The sequence below is a fragment of the Aedes aegypti genome, chromosome 2 (genome assembly GCF_002204515.2).
Source record: "Aedes aegypti strain LVP_AGWG chromosome 2, AaegL5.0 Primary Assembly, whole genome shotgun sequence".
Classification (NCBI taxonomy): Eukaryota; Metazoa; Arthropoda; class Insecta; order Diptera; family Culicidae; genus Aedes; species Aedes aegypti.
The window spans coordinates 425,481,504-425,501,438 of record NC_035108.1 but is presented as its reverse complement, the minus strand read 5'-3'; the positions used below and the strand labels follow the sequence as shown (position 1 = coordinate 425,501,438).

Genomic DNA, 19,935 nt, shown 5'->3' with positions numbered 1-19,935 from the left:
CTGTTGAGAACTTTTCGGATGATTTTTCAACAGTCGCGTACTTAGAAAATCTTTGGTTTATCTGGCATCTTAAACTAGACAGTGCAAAGACTACTATTTTCAATCGAAACTAATTCTAATCGACCTAAAACCTGGCTAAGATACTGAACACTTTGGATTTGAATTTAGTCCATAATAACAATCAACCAAAACACCTTTAGATGAATAATGTCTGCGGTGTAAGAAGATGGAAAACCTGGCTGCGCCTCGTCATCTATGATAAAAATGGGTCGTGGGACGTCATTCAACAAAAAAAAGCAATATTAGATTTCTTTCTATTCACCGTATCATTTTATTGTATTTCGTTCCTTCAATTGATGTTCTATCTCTCACTCCCATCCGAGCACAACTGTTCGTTTGCTTCTGATCCCCGTTTTTAAAGTCATCCAATTCACATGCAATGCTCTGAGCTATAGGGGGAGATCCCCCAGTACCGGACACTTAAGCCACTAAATTCATAATTCGAAAAATATTGATTTTTTGGGCTCGTGTTACCCATTTATGATAAATATTATCATTTTTGTAGTGTACAAAAATAAATTTGAAAATAGAAATATGAATTTTGACATTGCGTTTTGATGATGTATTTTAGTACCCAATTGATCGATCTTGAAAGGTGGCACCCAATACCGGACACGATCTGGAAATGCCTCGAATTCTATAAATTTGAACATCATTGAATGTGTACACTATAGGAATAGTTTATAATTACCAATTCAATGCATTTGCAACATTTACAAGAATAATTTGAGTTTTTCTTAGTTTGCAAGATGCCTATCAAAAACGTCTTTCATATATGATGAAAAATAGCACATTTTACGATGTTGTTCTGAATGTTCATTCTTCTTAATTTTATTGCATGTTTGATACCATGATCGACGGAACCCATGAAAAATTAATGTATTTTGAGACACTGATGCAATAATTACAAAGATTTCATATAACAAATCAAGCTGTCCGAAACTGAGGGACAGGAGGTACTTAACCAAAATTGTAATTTGTCCATACTTAGTTCAATTATGGTACAAAATACATTCATACTGTCAATTAAGGATTATGTTCGATCATGCTTGCGGGATCCAAAGTATTTTTTCATATTCAAAATAATTACTAAATAGGCTCAAAATTAAGAAAATACGTCAATTTTTTAAAGATTTTCAAACTTTTCTACTTTTTTAAAAAAGCATGCATATTTCAAGGATGTGTAATTCTACGCAAACATTAGTCTACATAAGAGCTTTCTTTTCTACTAATACACCATCTTGATTGGACCATGATTTCTCATTGTTTCGACTTTGTCCGGTATTGGGTGCTGTCCGGCACTGGGGGATCTCCCCCTAATAAATATTTCAGTACCCTAACAGTTCTATTACTGATTTTTGTTATCTTTTGATCTAGTCTGCGATACTTTTGTATCATTTTCGATTTCGAAAACTACGATGTATAATGGAACAAACTGTTGGAACTTATAATGATATGGATCTTGTTCAAATGGGACTAGAAAACATATGTATCTTTCATTTCTTCGGGATATGGATTTATCACATTTCATTTGTGTCTAAGTTTTCTTTATTACCTAAATGAGAAAAGGGTTTCTGAATCGTCGTTGTAAAAAGGGACCATTCCCCCAAACTACTGCAGCTCGTTAAAAACTCATCAAACTGTCTCGTAACGGAGAGAATTAAATTCTCACAGGAAACAAAATTTACCCATTTGCATCCCAATAAAAATCCAATCTAAACTTTCACGGCTATGAATGCAGATTCTCTGGTGATGATGGTGTTGGTGAGTGGCTGGGTGATAGTTTTGGATGGTGCTGCCGTTCTCCGCTTTTAAACTGCACCGTATTTACGTATCAACATGGCCCACACTTCCGGGTAGCGTGTCTGCAGGAAATTGGTCAACTTCTGGGCATTCTGGGCCTGCTGCGGCGAACAGTTGCGACAGTTTCGTTGTATCACTTCGGGGAGGGCCGCTGGAAGAAAGAGATGGGAGAAGAAAACAACAATTGAAACAGATTGCAAATCCGAAGGAGTTTTAGGTTATGACTATTGTACATTTTTATCATTTCAAGAAGGTTTATACCTTTCGCAAATTATTTCTACAGGTACGAAAATTATAAGTCGAGAAAACATTTCTATTTTTAAAGAGAGGTACAGTTGGATTTGAAGCCACGATCGTCAGCTTGTTCTTGCTAAATGGCTGTGCGTTTACCCCTACTGCTACAACTATCTTGGCCCCTAAAAAGTCATGTCGTAAGCGTAGTTTTTTTAAACGTTTTAATTTGCAAAAAAGGCACTTGAACTTTCTTCACATAAAAAAATTATTGTGTACAATTTTGATACCATTACATTTCCCTTTTTCAATTTCACAGATGGGCTTGTATCATTCTGAAAAAACGTCCTTTAAATGCGGTGCCTAGCGACGACAAAGACCGAGAGAGATCAATGGACTGCAACAATAATGCTGCGGAGACCATAAAGCTTAATTGAGCCCAGAGGGAGAATTGAATCTCTGCTGCCAGGAAAAAGGCAACGATTTTCCTCGTTTGAGCTAGACATGCTTTTCCATCCATTACCGATTCCCAACGGGGGCCATCGGAGGATCAACGGAAGATAAATTGTTTACACAGGAATCGTCTCTGGGTGGTGAGCAGGAAAAATATCATCGTATCCCAGGAAAAGGATAACCAGCCCTAGGCAAAATCAAAAACGACCAATAAAATATCTCTAAATTAGGAAGAATTGCGTATAATTTTGCAATGCACATTACAAAATAATATAAAAAAATGTATGTTTCGCTGAAAATACGGCAAAAAGAAATAGTAATAATAAATCAAAATCAGCACTTAAGAATAAAATATATTCTAAAGAAACTGAGTGGTTGTACTACAATACTAGAAAATTAAAAAAAAAATAAAACTTAAAAATTTTCTAATTGCTACAAGTTTTGATAATTTTTATAAGCAACTGTTTTGATAGTTTGTGCTTTTTTATTTATTTTATGTTTTTACTTAAATGATCAAACAATTGCTGACATTTCGTCTTGTACTAGCAACTTTTTGTCAAAATACAGATTATTCCCCTTCTTTAAATGCTCCTTAGCTCGGCTGCCATGCAGAGCATGATTGTTCGTGGAAAGATTCGTCAGCACCAAAGCGCCTCTGTAATCATCTCTAAACTAAATACCAAAATCGCCCGGCTTCGATGTTTCAAATCATCGGGAAACTTGATCCCTCGCAGAACTTTTTCATTTCGTTGCGAAAAAGTTTTCCAATGAACGTGATCTCCAGTTTCGGAAAGTTTTGAAACCGCACGGTCCACACAAACAGCGAACGTAGAGCTATTTATAAGCGAAACACGAAATCAACGTCGGAGCAGCTTTTGCCGTTCATTGTCGTTAAGATATTACCAGATTCGATGGAGAAACTTTTGTGTTTTAGTTTATTCGTCTCGACGGAAAGTTGCAAATGGGGCGGTTTACATTGATTGCGTTACAAAAAATGATGATTTGATAAAGTTGTATTTAAAAAAATTGTCATTTGTTATATCTCTTCGGCTTACTTTATTTGTTACGCATGTTCTGTTCTGTAACGTAATTCGTGAACGACGCCTTAATCCACTTTGCGTCGTTCCACAAGATTTTCAATGCGACCTGACTGCTGTTCAGTTGCATTTCGCCCTGTGCTGGAAGAATGGAATGTTAATTAAAATGTTAATATCCAAACCATCAGCTGCGACATGGCATCTTGGCTTCCAAGATGCTGATTTTGCTGAATGTGCGATAAAGGCCACTAGAAAAGATGATCTTTTCAGCAACAAGGGTATGGATTATATTACATAATTTATGATTGAAAGGAGCGTTTCCAATTCAAAACAAAAACCGTGAAGACGCTAAGATTAAAAAGTTGTTTGTATATTAGTTGCTGTTCAATATGAAACACATTATCATCTTTTCACAATTTCTTCTACACTGCGTTTTGAAAAGTGTGTATCGAACAATGATTTTGCCTTAATTCGGCTCCTCCTAAAAAAGAAACCTAACTAAACTTTGAAGCTATTTTCACAAATAACACTGAACGACCTTTAGGCTTACTCTTTATATTCATTGATATAGGAATATCCATAAAAAATCTAAGGTATGTGCAGTTTCATGTAGTGAATTATGGTAGACTAAACGAAGTTTCAAAAAGTAATGTCTTGAGAGATATTCTGAGGACATCTCAAGACAAGAGTTGGATGAAATTTTGAATAAAATTTATAACAATCTGAGATTTATTCCGGGAAATATGTCTGTATTCTTGAAATAATCAAAAGAGCCCGTGTAATTCCTAAAGTATTTGACTGATCAAAACACATGACTAATCGTTTAAAAAATTCGGATTCCATGTCAAATCGGTCAGTCACAGAACTCGACCATCTTCGATTCGGATTAAATTTTGCACATGCTTTTGGTATGGTAGAATAAGTGTTTTTCATAGAAAAATTGATCATTTTGACTCAAGCGTAACTTTTGAAAATGGCCTATAAATTTTTGCATGCAACTTATTTGAAAAATTCTAACTCCGAAACTGTTAATTTTTAGAGAAAAATGTTCTATGAAGAAGTTGTAGTGAACCGTTTGGGCTATAAGAAAAAAATATACACTGAAAAAATATTTTATTTATTTTCATAAAAAAACTCAAAAATAATTGAATTTTAAATTACACAAAAACCCCATTTTTAATATTTTTCAAATTTTCACCATATTATCTTGATAGTAAGAAGAGGATTAGGTCAAAGTTTCATGACGGAAAAATTTTTAATAAAAAAGTTTTTCTAAGACCAACTTTTTTCCGATTTTCGAAATTTCGATTTTTTGTCAAAATAAATACGTGATAGAGTAAGCAACTTGAAATGATTCTAAGCCGTAATGGTTATATGGATAATTTCTCTAGAATTAGCCATTTTCGAATTATATCGAGTTTAATGCAAAAAAAATATTAGAATAGGCCATTTTCATAAGTTATTCGCGTTTCTCCATTAATAATAATACGTTTTCGAGAGTAAAGACCATATTTCTTTCCATTTACTTATTTTCCTTGATGGAGAATAGCGAGTAACTAATGAAAATGGCCTATTTAAATAATAAAATAATATTTTTTGCATTATACTCGATATAATTCGAAAATGGCTACTTCTAGAGAAATTATTCATATAATTATTATGGCTTAGAATCATTTCAAGTTGCTTACTGTATCATCTAAACGTATTTATTTTGACAAAAAATCAAAATTTTGAAAATCGACCAAAAGTTGTTCTTAGAAAAACTTTTTTATTAAAAATTTCTCCATCATGAAACTTTGTCCCAAATATTTTTTTACTATCAAGATTATATGGTGAAAATTTAAAAAATATTAAAAATGGGTGTGTGAGGGCCACCCTAGCCCCAAGCTGCATTTATACCGTTGGACGAAGATAAACAGATGAGGTGCAACGCAATCATTGAACTGTTGATCTGTTGGTCAGCTAGGATGTTGTGGTCATGGCTATTGTATTGCGACAAGGCTGAGCAGACGGCAGACCGACACAATTCGCAGCGTAGACTACGTGGGATCTCTCATTTCACATCGTCGATGGGAGATGGAAACAAATTGAGCGAATTCGCCCGAACCGAACGAGGGTTCAATCTCTCCACAACTGTTCGGGATGCTGGACTCTAGTTATAAGGTAGATTGTACGGAGAAGGTCAGTTTAGTACCATTAGCAAGGTCGAAGACGGTCGAGAGCAATCGGGCTTTTTTAATCTGTTAGTTTTTAAGATTACCGTGTTAGATTCATAAGCAATAAATGTAGTGTTCGAAGTTAGTGTTTCCCTCAAAAAATGGACTTTTGTGTTGCCAAAGGAAGACCCGCATGAATTGTCGCCAGTTGTAGAACCGTCGGTTGGAACACCGTCGGTTGGTGTACCGAAGCGCCTTGGAGCAGGAGCGAAGTACCCATCGGTTCAGGTATCCTACATTTTGGTCCTTCGAACCGGATGCCTGAGGACCGTGCCAAGCTCGATTGACTGACCTAAGGACCGACTGGCGCTTTTTGTGTCCGTAATCAGCCTACCACGCTACTTACAACAAACGAACAAATTTGGCCGCCACCGATGCAAAGGCCACCGCCATAGTTAGACGAGACAATCAGCGAGCTACTATTGTAATCAGCCATTGTGAATATCGTCTTAAAGGATTTATTGTGGACATTTCGCGCGAATTTGGATGTCGCCATTTGGAATTCTGGTTTATGTTTCGACTGCGTTGGACACCGTTTGGGACTGGACACTGAATGCAGAATGGAATCCTGTACCTCCAGGTAAATAAACATTTAGTGTATGTCCTACCGAAGCATAAATTACGAGATTCTAACACCTCTCTTCGACCTTTGAACATCTTAACCGTTTGGAACTAATGAGAACCTTTGGCCGACCGTGGAAGATGTTATGAGACGCTATACCAAGGAAGGATTGCTTACATTCCGCTTACGCACAATTTGGACTTCGATTGATACTTTGCTAGCCAGAACCCTGGTTGTGAGCGTGATTGAATCGTTTGCTGCTGGACATCATAACTACCATTACCGATGGATGCCTTACCGACTGTGACCATTTGATTGACGAGTTCGTTTCAAGGAAGATCCGCGACGAAGAGGGAGCACCACAATCTTTCCGTCCAGGTTAGTGAACATAGAACTCTGTATATGTCTGCCGAAGCATGGGCACAGATAATATACATCCTAAATGAAATATATCCTCTTCGATTATTTGCGGACGCATTCCCTATATCGCTGCTGAGGCGATTGTCATTGAACGTTGGAAATTTCGAATTCGCCGGGTTTGAACCGCTGCTTGTTTCTCATGGTGAGTTGAGCAGTATATGCCCGGCCGAAGCCGAAATCGTTTGATATTACATTTGGTTCCCCTCCTCTTCCCTCACTTCTCGTTGGTTTACTGCTGGAGTTTCGATGTCGCTGGCGCCACAATTGGAGTTGATACTTGTGTTGATAAACTGCGCATTAGTTGATTGGATTATTGCAGCATCGTTGGTTTGCCAGGTGAGCTGCCACGGTATATGTCTAGCCGAAGCTAGACATCCAATCCATACTACATACTAGTTTCGTTTCCTCCTCAACAATTTCTGTAACGCCACTGAGAATTCATCTACCCACGTGAAGTGACTGACGGTTGGATTTAAATTGTTGCTGTTCACCTTTAAATCATCCTAGCCGAACTGTTCGGTACGAAGGTCAGTTTATGAAGCACAGTGTGTGTCCGCCGAAGCGAGGCACCCTTCAGAATACTACAGCGATATTTCTTATTCAATTGCACGTCATCCGTTACGAGTTGCCATCATGCCCACCAAGAAGCTGTGTACTGTGGAATCAACCATGAAGCTCCTTACCACCAAGTTGAACGAGATTGAGTTGGCTTTCAACGATATCTGGCGTTTTACTGAGAAGATTCAGGAAACAACTACCGTTACCCAAATCCTTCTACGTTTGGAAAAAATCGATGAGCTGTGGGAGAAACATGGAGCAACACTCGTTGAGCTCAAATCACAAGACGATTTCTACGATGAAGATGATCAAGTTGAGCAGAAAAGGCAGGATTTTAGTGATAGATATTATTTAGCTAAATCTATATTGACTGATAAGGCTAGGGAGAGGCAGGAGCATACTTCGTTGAACCAAACCATTCGAGGGAACGATCAACCTTCGACAACCTCAGTCGATCATGTCCGTCTTCCACAGATAAAACTTCAAACATTCAGTGGCGAGATCGATGAATGGTTGAGTTTCAGAGATTTGTTCACTTCTCTCATTCACTGGAAGACTGATCTTCCAGATGTGGAAAAACTGCATTACCTCAAGGGTTGCTTACAAGGTGAACCAAGAACTCTCATTGATTCATTGCCGATTACCACTGCTAATTATCAAGTGGCATGGGATTTGCTATTGAAAAGATATAATAATAGCAAGCAGTTGAAAAAACGCCAAGTACAATCACTAATCAAACTTCCGACTCTATCAAAGGAGTCAGCTAACGAGCTGCACTCTTTGGTTGAGGGTTTCGAAAAAATTGTGCATACCTTGGATCAAATAGTCCAGCCGGTTGATTATAAGGATCTCCTTTTGGTCAATTTTCTGACGTCTCGCCTTGATCCATCTACACGACGAGGTTGGGAAGAGTTCTCTTCCACCAAGGAACAAGATACTGTCAAGGAACTCCTAGAATTTCTCCAAAGACGAGTTCGCATCCTGGAATCCTTACCGAATAGAGCAGCAGAGGTACCCAAACAATCTCAACCTCAACTCCCTCCAAGGAAGAAGCAACCAACAAGAACAAGTTACAACATGGCTCAGGTATCAGGTGTACGATGTGTAGCTTGCGCGGGAAACCATCAACTATTCCAATGTAGCACATTTATGCAAATGGCGGTAGCGAACAGGGATTCGTTACTGAAGTCGAATTCTTTGTGTAGGAACTGTTTTCGACAAGGACATCTAGCAAGGGATTGTCGGTCAAGGTATTCATGTCGGCATTGCAAGGGTCGACACCACACGCTCGTCTGTTTTAAATCGGAAGGAAATCAGAATATTAATTTGTCTACCAAGGTCAGCACAGTTCCCAAGGAATCTTCGGAAGCTTCATCCTCTTCCTCTGCACAACCAGCTACTATTTCTGTACCTCCACAAGTAGCAAACATGGCAGCTACGAACAACGGTAGTTTGTGGGCGGGCGCGACCCAGCAAGGGTCTTCTAAGGTTTTGCTAGCTACAGCAGTTATCGTCGTTCAGGATGACGATGGCAACCGCATTCCAGCTCGTGCACTCTTGGATTCTGGTTCAGAAAGCAATTTCATATCGGAGCGACTCAGTCAACGATTGAAGGTCACACGTCGCAGGGTGGATATTTCGGTCCTAGGTATTGGTCAGGCAGCCACCAAGGTGAAACAAAGGATATCAACTGAAATTCGTTCTCGCGTTTCGGATTTCTCACGAAGAATGAGCTTTCTAGTGTTACCGAGAGTCACTGTAAATATTCCAACCACTAGTTTGAACTCCATCAGTTGGACACTGCCAGAAGGAATCGAGCTTGCTGATCCATCGTTCTGGGTTTCTTCGGGAGTAGACCTTGTCCTCGGAATTGAAGCGTTCTTCGATTTCTTCGCTTCAGGTCGAAAGATAGCCTTAGGTGTGGACCTTCCCTCACTTCAAGATTCAGTTTTTGGATGGGTAGTCACTGGAGGTTTCGTTGATAATGACCATAGCCTGCAAATCAAATGTAATGTGGTAACCATGGATCAATTGGAGGACGCACTTTCACGGTTTTGGGCAATCGAGGACATAGAATCGGCTAACAATTATTCACCAGTAGAGAACCGCTGTGAAGCAGCGTTTGCGAGTACAGTGCAGCGTGGAACGGATGGTCGTTATACTGTTTCTCTACCAAGGGACGAGAACGTCATATTTCGGTTGGGCGAATCAATGGAGATCGCATTCCGACGTTTTTTGAGTACCGAGCGTCGTTTGTCTAATGACGCACACCTACGGGAACAGTACGTTGCATTTATGGAGGAGTACGAGCAGTTAGGTCACATGCGAAAGGTCGAACGCGATCAGGAGAAGGACAAACGCTGTTATCTCCCACATCATCCGGTGGTAAAGGAGGCTAGCACCACCACCAAGGTACGCGTAGTGTTCGACGCATCATGCAAAACGTCCAGTGGTGTTTCGTTGAACGACGGGTTGCTGGCGGGACCGGTAATCCAAAGGGACCTACGCTCTATCATACTTCGTTGCTGTACAAAACAGATATTGCTAGTTAGTGACGTGGAAAAAATGTTCCGCCAGATCTTTGTACGTTCTGCAGATCGACCGCTTCAATCAATTTTGTGGCGCACATCACCGACAGAGGAAATAGGTGTATATGAACTCAATACCATTACGTATGGCACAAAACCAGCTCCGTTCCTTGCTACTCGCACACTCAACCAATTGGCGATGGATGAAGGAGAGCGATACCCGTTGGCAGTCCAGGCAATCACAGAAGAAACGTATATGGATGACGTAATCACGGGTTGTGATAGCGTCGAGGAGGCTAAGGAACTGCAGATTCAGTTAAACGGAATAATGAGTAGCGGTGGTTTCCAGCTCAGAAAATGGGCATCTAACTGTGCAGAGGCTCTGCATGGTATACCCGAATGTAATCTTGCTCTTCGTCCTTCAGAAGGCATAAGGATGGACCCGGATTCTTCTGTGAAAACGTTAGGATTGATTTGGTTGCCGAACACTGATGTTTTTCGCTTCCAGTTCGAATTTTCATATGGTACTCAAGAGGTTTTCACCAAACGGCAGGTTCTCTCCGTCATCGCTACACTGTTTGATCCCCTGGGATTTATCGGTGCCACTATTACAGCTGCGAAGCTCTTCATGCAGCTTTTATGGACGTGTGAGGATGAAAATGGTAAACGGTTAGATTGGGATCAGTCATTGCCTTCAACGGTGGGTGAGTCTTGGCGGAATTTCCACATGCAGTTACCAGCACTCAATGATATCAGGGTCGATCGTTGTGTAATTCTTCCACAAGCTATACAAGTAGAGATCCATTGCTTTTCGGATGCATCACAGAAGGCATACGGTGGATGCCTTTACATTCGAAGCCAGGACAAGTATGGAAACGTTAAGGTGCAGCTTCTATACTCAAAATCGAAGGTTGCCCCATTGAAAACTCAATCAATTCCTCGGTTGGAGCTATGTGGAGCGTTGATAGCTGCACAAATATATGAAAAGGTTAGGAGCGCTACCAATCTCCCGGTGCGCACAACGTTTTGGGTGGACTCTACATGTGCGCTTCAATGGATTCAGGCATCTCCGTCTAATTGGACGGTTTTCGTTGCAAATAGAGTTGCGAAAATCCAAGCAATCACGGATGGTTGCGAATGGAGGCACGTGTCGGGAGCAGATAATCCTGCAGACATGATTTCAAGAGGAATTGGACCGAAGGAAATACTGCACAACAACTTCTGGTGGCATGGCCCAAGCTGGCTAGCTCAGGATAGGAGTCATTGGCCAGATTCGTCGAATTGTACGTCTGAAGATTATGGCGAAGAAGAAAGAAGGTGTACAGTAGCGACTTGTACAACATCTGCAATTGAGGAATTCAACGAATGGTTTGTTTCTAAATCCAGCACCTATACCGTGCTGATACGCCGCACAGCGATATGGCTACGTATTATGCAACTACTTCGAACACCAAGGGAAAAACGTTGGACTGGATTTCTCACTTTAGGAGAGTTACGTCAAGCAGAATTCACCATTATCAAAGGAGTGCAAAGGGAGGCCTTTCCGGACGAATTAGAGGCCGTCAAGAACAATGAATCGGTTGCTAAAAAATCTCCATTGCGTTGGTACAGTCCATTCCTTTGCAAGGACGGAATATTGAGAGTAGGTGGACGTTTGAACCACTCGATGGAATCTTCCGATATGAAACATCCAATGATTTTGCCTGCACGTCACCGTTGTACTAGAATGATATTCGAGCAATACCATCTTCGTCTGTTACATGCTGGTCCACAGTTATTACTTGGAACAATTCGCCAACGATACTGGCCACTAGGTGGGAGAAACGTTGCCAGACAGGTCGTTCAACAGTGTTTGAAGTGCTTCAGATCAAGGCCCAAATTGATACAACAGTTCATGGGAGAACTGCCAGCTTCAAGGGTCACAATCTCACGTCCATTTTCCAAAACTGGAGTTGATTTCTTTGGCCCAGTGTTCATTCGTCCAGGTCCACGTCGCACTACCGTAAAGGCATATGGAGCCATTTTTGTATGTATGTGTACTAAGGCTGTGCACATTGAAGTCGTCTCCGATTTGTCCACAGACAGATTCATGCAGGCTCTTCGGCGATTTATCGCACGTCGAGGAAGGTGCACTGATTTGTATTCAGACAATGGTACGAATTTTGTTGGTGCAAGAAATCAACTACAAGAGCTTTTTAGCTTATTGAAGGATGGAGATCATCGACAACAGGTAGCAGACTTTTGTTCAGCAGAAGGGATAAATTGGCACTTCAATCCACCAAGTGCCCCTCATTTCGGAGGTTTGTGGGAGGCTGCAGTGCGATCCGCCAAACATCATATCCTACGGGTCATTGGCATCAATCCAGTTTCTTTAGAAGACATGCAAACGTTATTGGTCCAAATAGAAGGATGTCTGAACTCAAGACCTTTGACTCAAATGTCTGACGATCCTGAGGATCTACAGCCTCTAACGCCAGCGCATTTTTTAGTAGGATCTTCCTTGCAGTCATTTCCTGAAGAAGATCTACTTTCCATACCCACAAATCGTCTGAAACACTGGCAAGTTGTCCAACAGCAGTTACAGCATTTTTGGAACAGATGGAGGAAGGAATACCTTTGTCAACTGCAAGGCAGAGCAAAACGCTGGAGCCCACCAGTCGAAGTTCAAACTGGTAAACTAGTCATCATTCATGATAATAATCTACCACCAATGCGTTGGCGTATGGGGCGGATAATCCAGGTGCATCCGGGCAGCGATGGCGTAGTCCGAGTCGTCACCATTAAAACAGCGTCTGGTGAACTGAAACGACCTGTTGAGAAGATATCCTTGTTGCCTGTTCCAGATGAAAAAGAAGATTAACTTAAACCCTTCCCTTGTCCCATCCTAGTCGAAGAGGAATTTCTTTTAATTTCAGAAACGGATATTTCTGGGTGGGTGAGAATGTGTGAGGGCCACCCTAGCCCCAAGCTGCATTTATACCGTTGGACGAAGATAAACAGATGAGGTGCAACGCAATCATTGAACTGTTGATCTGTTGGTCAGCTAGGATGTTGTGGTCATGGCTATTGTATTGCGACAAGGCTGAGCAGACGGCAGACCGACACAATTCGCAGCGTAGACTACGTGGGATCTCTCATTTCACATCGTCGATGGGAGATGGAAACAAATTGAGCGAATTCGCCCGAACCGAACGAGGGTTCAATCTCTCCACAACTGTTCGGGATGCTGGACTCTAGTTATAAGGTAGATTGTACGGAGAAGGTCAGTTTAGTACCATTAGCAAGGTCGAAGACGGTCGAGAGCAATCGGGCTTTTTTAATCTGTTAGTTTTTAAGATTACCGTGTTAGATTCATAAGCAATAAATGTAGTGTTCGAAGTTAGTGTTTCCCTCAAAAAATGGACTTTTGTGTTGCCAAAGGAAGACCCGCATGAATTGTCGCCAGTTGTAGAACCGTCGGTTGGAACACCGTCGGTTGGTGTACCGAAGCGCCTTGGAGCAGGAGCGAAGTACCCATCGGTTCAGGTATCCTACAATGGGGTTTTTGTGTAACCTTAAATTTAAGTTTTATTTTTGATTTTTTTATGAAAATAAACAAAATATTTTCTCAGTGTATATTTTTTTCTTATAGTCCAAACGGTTCACTACAACTTCTTCATAGAACATTTTTCTCTAAAATCAACAGTTTCGGAGTAAGAATTTTTCAAATAAGTTGCATGCAAAAATTCATAGGCCATTTTCAAAAGTTACACTTGAGTCAAAATGATCAATTTTTCTATGGAAAACACTTATTCCACCATACCAAAAACATGTGCAAAATTTAATCCAAATCGAAGACTATCGAGCACGATTTTAATTTTTTTTTCGACTCATTCTGCATGGAATTCGTCAGGAGTCAATGGTAAAATTCCTAGACATATATTTTGTATACAAAACACCCTTCCTTCAGTTTCTCATCTTGGTGTTCTTATGAGAACTTCCATCGTCTACCTAAGAGCTTCGTTTGACACTTAACTATGTTTATATTTGTATATCGTATGTCAAGTACGAAGAAACTATAAGTTAAGTATTGGGCTATCGGAGATCAGTTTTTAAAAGAATTAAACTTTAAACTTCCACGATTGAATACAGAATGAATTTATTGGCTAATTAATGCTATCATGAAACCTACACTTGCCCTACTCTGCTGACCTACGTTTATAGTCCAGTTAGCATACTCTGCATACTTCCGTCGTCCGTGGTCCATCTATTACCAGGTCGATATGCTACGTCGTCCTTTGGTGCACCTGCCGTGGCTCCGCCTGTGGTTGGACTTTGGTGGTGATGTGACCTAGAGAAGTCAAGAAAATTTCCAACTCAAAACGAATCATAGACCACTGGGATTCTAGCTTAGGACCCTCAACATGTTGGAAAAGATTCTCCAAGAGATTTCCTTGAATTTATTTCAGGCCTCTTACTGACCTGCAAAACAAGTCAAGTAGTTCAAGTAGTTCAAGTAGTGACCGAAACGTTGAATAAAAAAGTGTTTTGAATTTAACTTGGTCCACTTTTAACGAATGATGAGGCGTAATGGACGCTGCAGTGCTTTGAGAACATCAAACCAATCGAGTTTCGTTAACGCATCATTGGAGTGGTTTAATAAACCATCCTTGTGTCGATGATGGATATCACCTGGTGAGTTCGTTTAATGCTTATGACAAGATCCTTTTCTATCGTAACGACGTAACTTCAATGTTTTAATCAGAGGCGCGGCCACGTTCGAAACCATGGGTAGGACAAAGGTTCGCAAATATTTTGTGCACAGTGAATCAAAGAACAATTTAAACCCTGGACTAGAAATTAAAAGTTACTATATTTAGGGGCTCTCCAGGAATTTCATCAGAAATTTATTCAAGTGTTTGACCAAATGTTCAGATATTGCATCGGAGATTTCTAAAGGAGTTATTTAGTGGTTATTTGCAATGGAATTTCTTCAAGACTTTTTAAGGATACCTCAAATTCAACCTGAATTTTTCCAAGGAAAACCACAGAAATGGAATTTCTTCAAAGATTGTTTCTGAAACCATCTGAATTCCGTCGAAAATTCCTTGAGAAATTTTCCCTGGGACATTTTCTAAGACTCCCGGCCAAACATCCTCTAAAATTCAATCAAAAGTTTCTCAAGAAAATTCTAGGCATTTTCTTCAAAATTGTCTATCAGGATTTATAAAAAAAAACAAAGACAAACTAAAAAGATTTTAACGAGGGGTTTCTCTAAAGATACCTTCAGCAATTGATCCAAAGATTCCTTCTAAGATTTTTACAGAGATTCCTCAAGTTGTTCGTTGAGATTTTCTCAAATATGTCTCAAGTAAAAAGAAAATCCGAAATTCTTCCGGGAATGTCTCCAGGGAAATGCCAAGATTTTTTTCTTAAAAATAAAACCGTAAGGTATTTCCAAAGGAAATTCTAGAGAACCCGTTGATAAAACTAGGGTAAATTTTAAAGTCACTCTTTTGAGGAAGTTTAAAAAAAAATCCTTGATAATTTGCAAAGATAACTAAAATAATCAATTGAATATCTGGATTGTAATCCGCATAATTTTTGAAGAAATTTCTCGAAAAACATTGGAAAAAAACTCTATAAAAATTTGTGTCGGAATGATCGGAGGATTTACTGGAATAAAAAATCTGTAGAATAAACTGGTGGTGATAAATTTTTGAAGATTACATGCGAATTTTTTGAGATACTTTTTAAGTAATGTTATGTAAAACTGCAGGGGTCATACTTGGATGAAATGCTGAAAAAATCCCTTGAAATAATAGATTTGTCCGAAGAATCCCTCAAGGAATTTTGGATTTCTGGGAGGATGGATTTTTTATGGAATCCACATAAACATTTGAAGAAATTCTTGCAGGGCTTGTAAAAAAAAACTCTTAAGCTATTTTATCTGAACACTCTGGAATAAACCTTTGTGGATTTCCTCGGAAGAAATTTTGTGGAAGTTTTTTTAAAAATCGCCATGAATACAACTGGAGAATTTGGTTTAAGGAGTTGTGAAAAATATCTGGAGAAAATTCTAAGATAGTTTGGAAAACAAATTTTAAATGAGGAAATTACTGAAAGTAGTAGCTGTGGATTTTTCAAAGATTTTTGGAGCGAATTTTGTAGAAATACTTCTAAGCATCCTTTAAAATATCGCTGGAAGAGTTAATAAGAGAATTGGTAGAGAAATCTTTGCAAGAATTTCTTAAAAGAACCCTGTAGGAGAAAGTATTTCAAATAAAATCACTATGATAATTCCTGAAGTTTTTCCTCGGGGAATCTGAGGCAAATTTCTTGAAGAGGCTCTTGAACCCATTATATTCTCTTAAGGTTCATTTTGAGCTTGTACAATTATGCATCAGGACCCAATACAAGCAGAATAAGGAAAAAAATGCTTTTTTGACTAAAAAAAAAATAAAAATATAAACTTTTTAGAAACTTGCATTGAAATAGAGACCAAGTCTCTGTAAATAAACCTACCACAAATCCTGTCGTTTGTATCTTTCATTAAACCAAGTTTTGTTACACTGCGGAACACGTTTTTGTCTCAAACACCAAAATACCGCTATACACTCAACTAAGGGTTGCTGAATCCATTGCCGTTTTCAAAAATATCATAGCACGTCTAGTTTTTGAGATATTAGCTGTTGAAAATGCGAAAATTGCCTATTGTAGCCAACTTGCATGCAAGTTTGCCAGCTTGTAAGGCAATTTATTTGCTTAATTTGTCACAGAATACAAACTTTATGTGAATAACAATTTTTTTTTCTGTTCGAAACATAAACCACTGCGACCAATATTTGATCTATTGTAGTATATCCCGTGTCCTTTGTGTAGTGCATGTCGTTTTACTTTGTCACTATCGAGAAGTGATAAAGCATTCGGTTTTCTTACAGTTGTAATTCCTAACTTGATCACAGGAAAGGATTCTAACTGAAAGGTTCCTACCCTTCGAAGAGTGTGGTGCATGCACTCTCCACAGGCGCGCCCCTTTATCAGGCAAAATCGGATCCCCCGATAAAGCCAAGAAATTACACCGACATTGTCCATGCATCAGAATCCTAGCCCTTACTTCTTCAAACTAGAGAACAAAATAAATAAAAGATTAGAAAACAAATTGTTGAATTCGACTCATTTTTTTTCCTTGTCTCAAGATCATTCTCGGCAACTGGGAAAACCGACACTTGTCACTTTCAACAAGGTTTAAAATGTAACAAGGACTAAAAGTGTTCCTTTGATTACTATAACATCCTGTTCTCTTCGTTTGAAGCAGTTAGGACTAGGGTTCACTGGTAGATCTTTACCTCATAACGCACCAAGAAAAGGTGATCTACCCGCGTTATGGGTAAATAACAATACTTATCAACAAAGTTTTCAATACTTTCGTAGCGGAAAAAATATTTTTTGGTGGTTTGAAAAAGTATTGTATTCTCCCATATAAGAGAAACGAAGTATTTTGTATGGAGACAGTAAGCATGTTGAAAAAAACAATTTAATCAAAATTTAATCGGGCAATTTCAATCAAATTACATCTAAAATGAAAGTTTGAATCCTTATATGCATGCTTGGTGGATTAGATCACAAAAAAGTTTGAGAAATCATACCTTAAATTTTATGTAAACATCAATAAAATCAGTGTTTCATGCAACTTTGGCGACCTGTAGCTAAAAATTGTGACGTGCTGGACCATTTCTGAGAATGGCATCAGATTCAGCAACCCCAAATCTACTAGAGACACATAATTTGATCCTTGAGACACGCAAACATGTCATTTTTGTTACGCTGTGTTATCATTCATATCGAAAAATATGTATATCTTCTATATGTATATCCTTTTTATGCCAATTTTATTAAACAAATTTGACAAAAATAGGCCAAAAAGCTTGCCTTTACAACCAGTGAGGTTGTTCTAATTTCCTCATATATTTTTAGATAACATAAGGTTGGGGCCCAGATAGCCGTAGCGGAAAACGCGCAGCTATTCAGCATGACCATGCTGAGGGTCGTGGGTTCGAATCCCACTGGTCGAGGATCTTTTCGTAAAGGAAATTTTCTCGATTCCCAGGGCATAGAGTATCTTCGTACCTGCCACACGATATACACATGCAAAAATGGTCAATTGGCATAGAAAGCTCTCAGTTAATAACTGTGGAAGTGCTCATAAGAACACTAAGCTGAGAAGCAGGCTTTGTCCCAGTTGGGACGTAACGCCAGAAAGAAGAAGAAGAAGAAGGTTGAACAGCAAACATTCTGTGAATTTGTGTAGTTATTTTTTCTTTGCACTGATTTTTTTTTTGTTCAATCGTGGGTAGGACAATCTTTTGACAGTCCTACCCAGATGTTTTTGTGCGTTGTACATGTCCTACCTGTCCTACCCACTTCTCGCGCCACTGGTTTTAATGAACTAATTGGTTGGTCACTGCAAAAGTCCACATAAACGCTTCACCCAATTTAAGGATACACAAACCTTTATTTTTATTTCGTTTTCGTAATTTCTAAAGAAAAAACTTTGAATTGTTCGACACTAAAAGTCGATGCACTATACCATACATTTTTTTACGCAGGCTTATAGATTACTTTTTAAACCGGGTTGTATGAATCGCATCACTTACCAAGGATAATTTAGAACATGTAGCTTTTGCATGAAGATGCAGAGGTGATCATGCTTGACAGACACTTCTCTAAGTTGTAAAATTCTGATCACAAATACTCAAACGATTCGAGTGATAGTGCTACGTTCATCTTTACTCAAACCTTCAAAGAACTCTCGAGTGACCTGATCGAACAAAACAGGCCTTGCGGAATTGTGATGGCACCACAATTTTTAACCGAAATGTGTGGTTATCGATGACGAAACCTACATCAAGGCAGACACAAAGCAGATACCGGGGTTAGAGTTCAACATTGTCAAATCACCGTTCGATATTCTGGAATACGTAAGGAAGAAAGAAAATTAACAAATTCGCCAAAACATACTTGTTCTGGCAGGGGAACAGCACCATCAACAGCGAAATTTACTGCACCGAGTGCCTCCTGAAGCGTCTGTTGCCCTTACTGTGGTCTTACGGAGGCGAGACATTATTTTGGCCGGATCTGGTATCATGCCATCACGCGCGATAAAGGTTGGATTGGTACAGAGGCAATAACGTTGTTTTTGTACCAGAAACCGCCAACCCCCCAAAATCACAAGAAATTTATTCGGTAAAAAGATTTTGGGCTATAATGAAGGCCAAAGTTCGAAAATCGTCCAAGGTGTTTAAAAACGTGCTGGAGGCATGGATGAAAGTGACCAAAAAGTTTGGCTCCACCATTGCACAAAATGTAATGAGGGGTCTTAAGGGAAAGGTGCCACTATGGGCGGTTTCCATACAGACTGGCGACCAAAAATATTTTTTCCATCTCATGTCGTATTTATGAGTTTTATGATACAAATTTGATGTTTTATTTTCAAAAACAAGTTTTCGAGACTAACTTTTGAAAAGGGCCTATAGCGAAATATTAAACTTTGTTACTTATAATGCATATAAGCTATTTATGCGATTAACGTTGTGCAAACCATTATAAATATCAAAACTTACATAGAAATGATGATATGAATGATTTAACGAAATTCAGTTATTTTCTGAATTAGTTTTTAGCTGTTTTCAATAGAAAATGGTTAAAAATATTGGAAAGATTCAAAAAGCCTTAAATTAAAAAAGTGCAAATTTGTGCAGCTGAATTCTTCACGATCCTTTAGTTTACATCTCAAAATACCCTTGGAACTGAAAGCCTTTTTTGTAAGCTTTCAAATGGTGTAAAAACATTTTACGTAAGTATTATAGAAAAAAAGTTATATTCATTTGAGTAAACCATGGTTTTTGTAAATAACAACAAGTTTTTCTCCATAGGCTCAACTTTGGCACCTCATATCTGAGTGTGCAATGCAAATCATGCCCTAATATTTTGGGGATTTCTTAGCAGACATGTTTACAATGAAATGGCGAACAAGAATTGAAATTTGAGGCACATCACTTTTTTGATTATTGGCCACCTGATAAGCC

At 39.0% G+C, this 19,935-nt stretch overlaps 1 protein-coding gene across 1 annotated transcript in view; it reads right to left on the bottom strand.

Moving 5' to 3' along the window:
- Positions 1 to 1,464: 1,464 nt before the first annotated feature.
- LOC5573203 (putative odorant-binding protein A10) overlaps positions 1,465 to 19,935 on the bottom strand; it is a 155,578-nt gene continuing 137,107 nt past the window's right edge. The window contains exon 2 of the mRNA XM_021847552.1: positions 1,465 to 2,014. Within this exon, the coding sequence (XP_021703244.1) occupies positions 1,872 to 2,014 (143 nt within the window). The 3' untranslated portion in view covers positions 1,465 to 1,871. The remainder of the gene's footprint in view (positions 2,015 to 19,935) is intronic.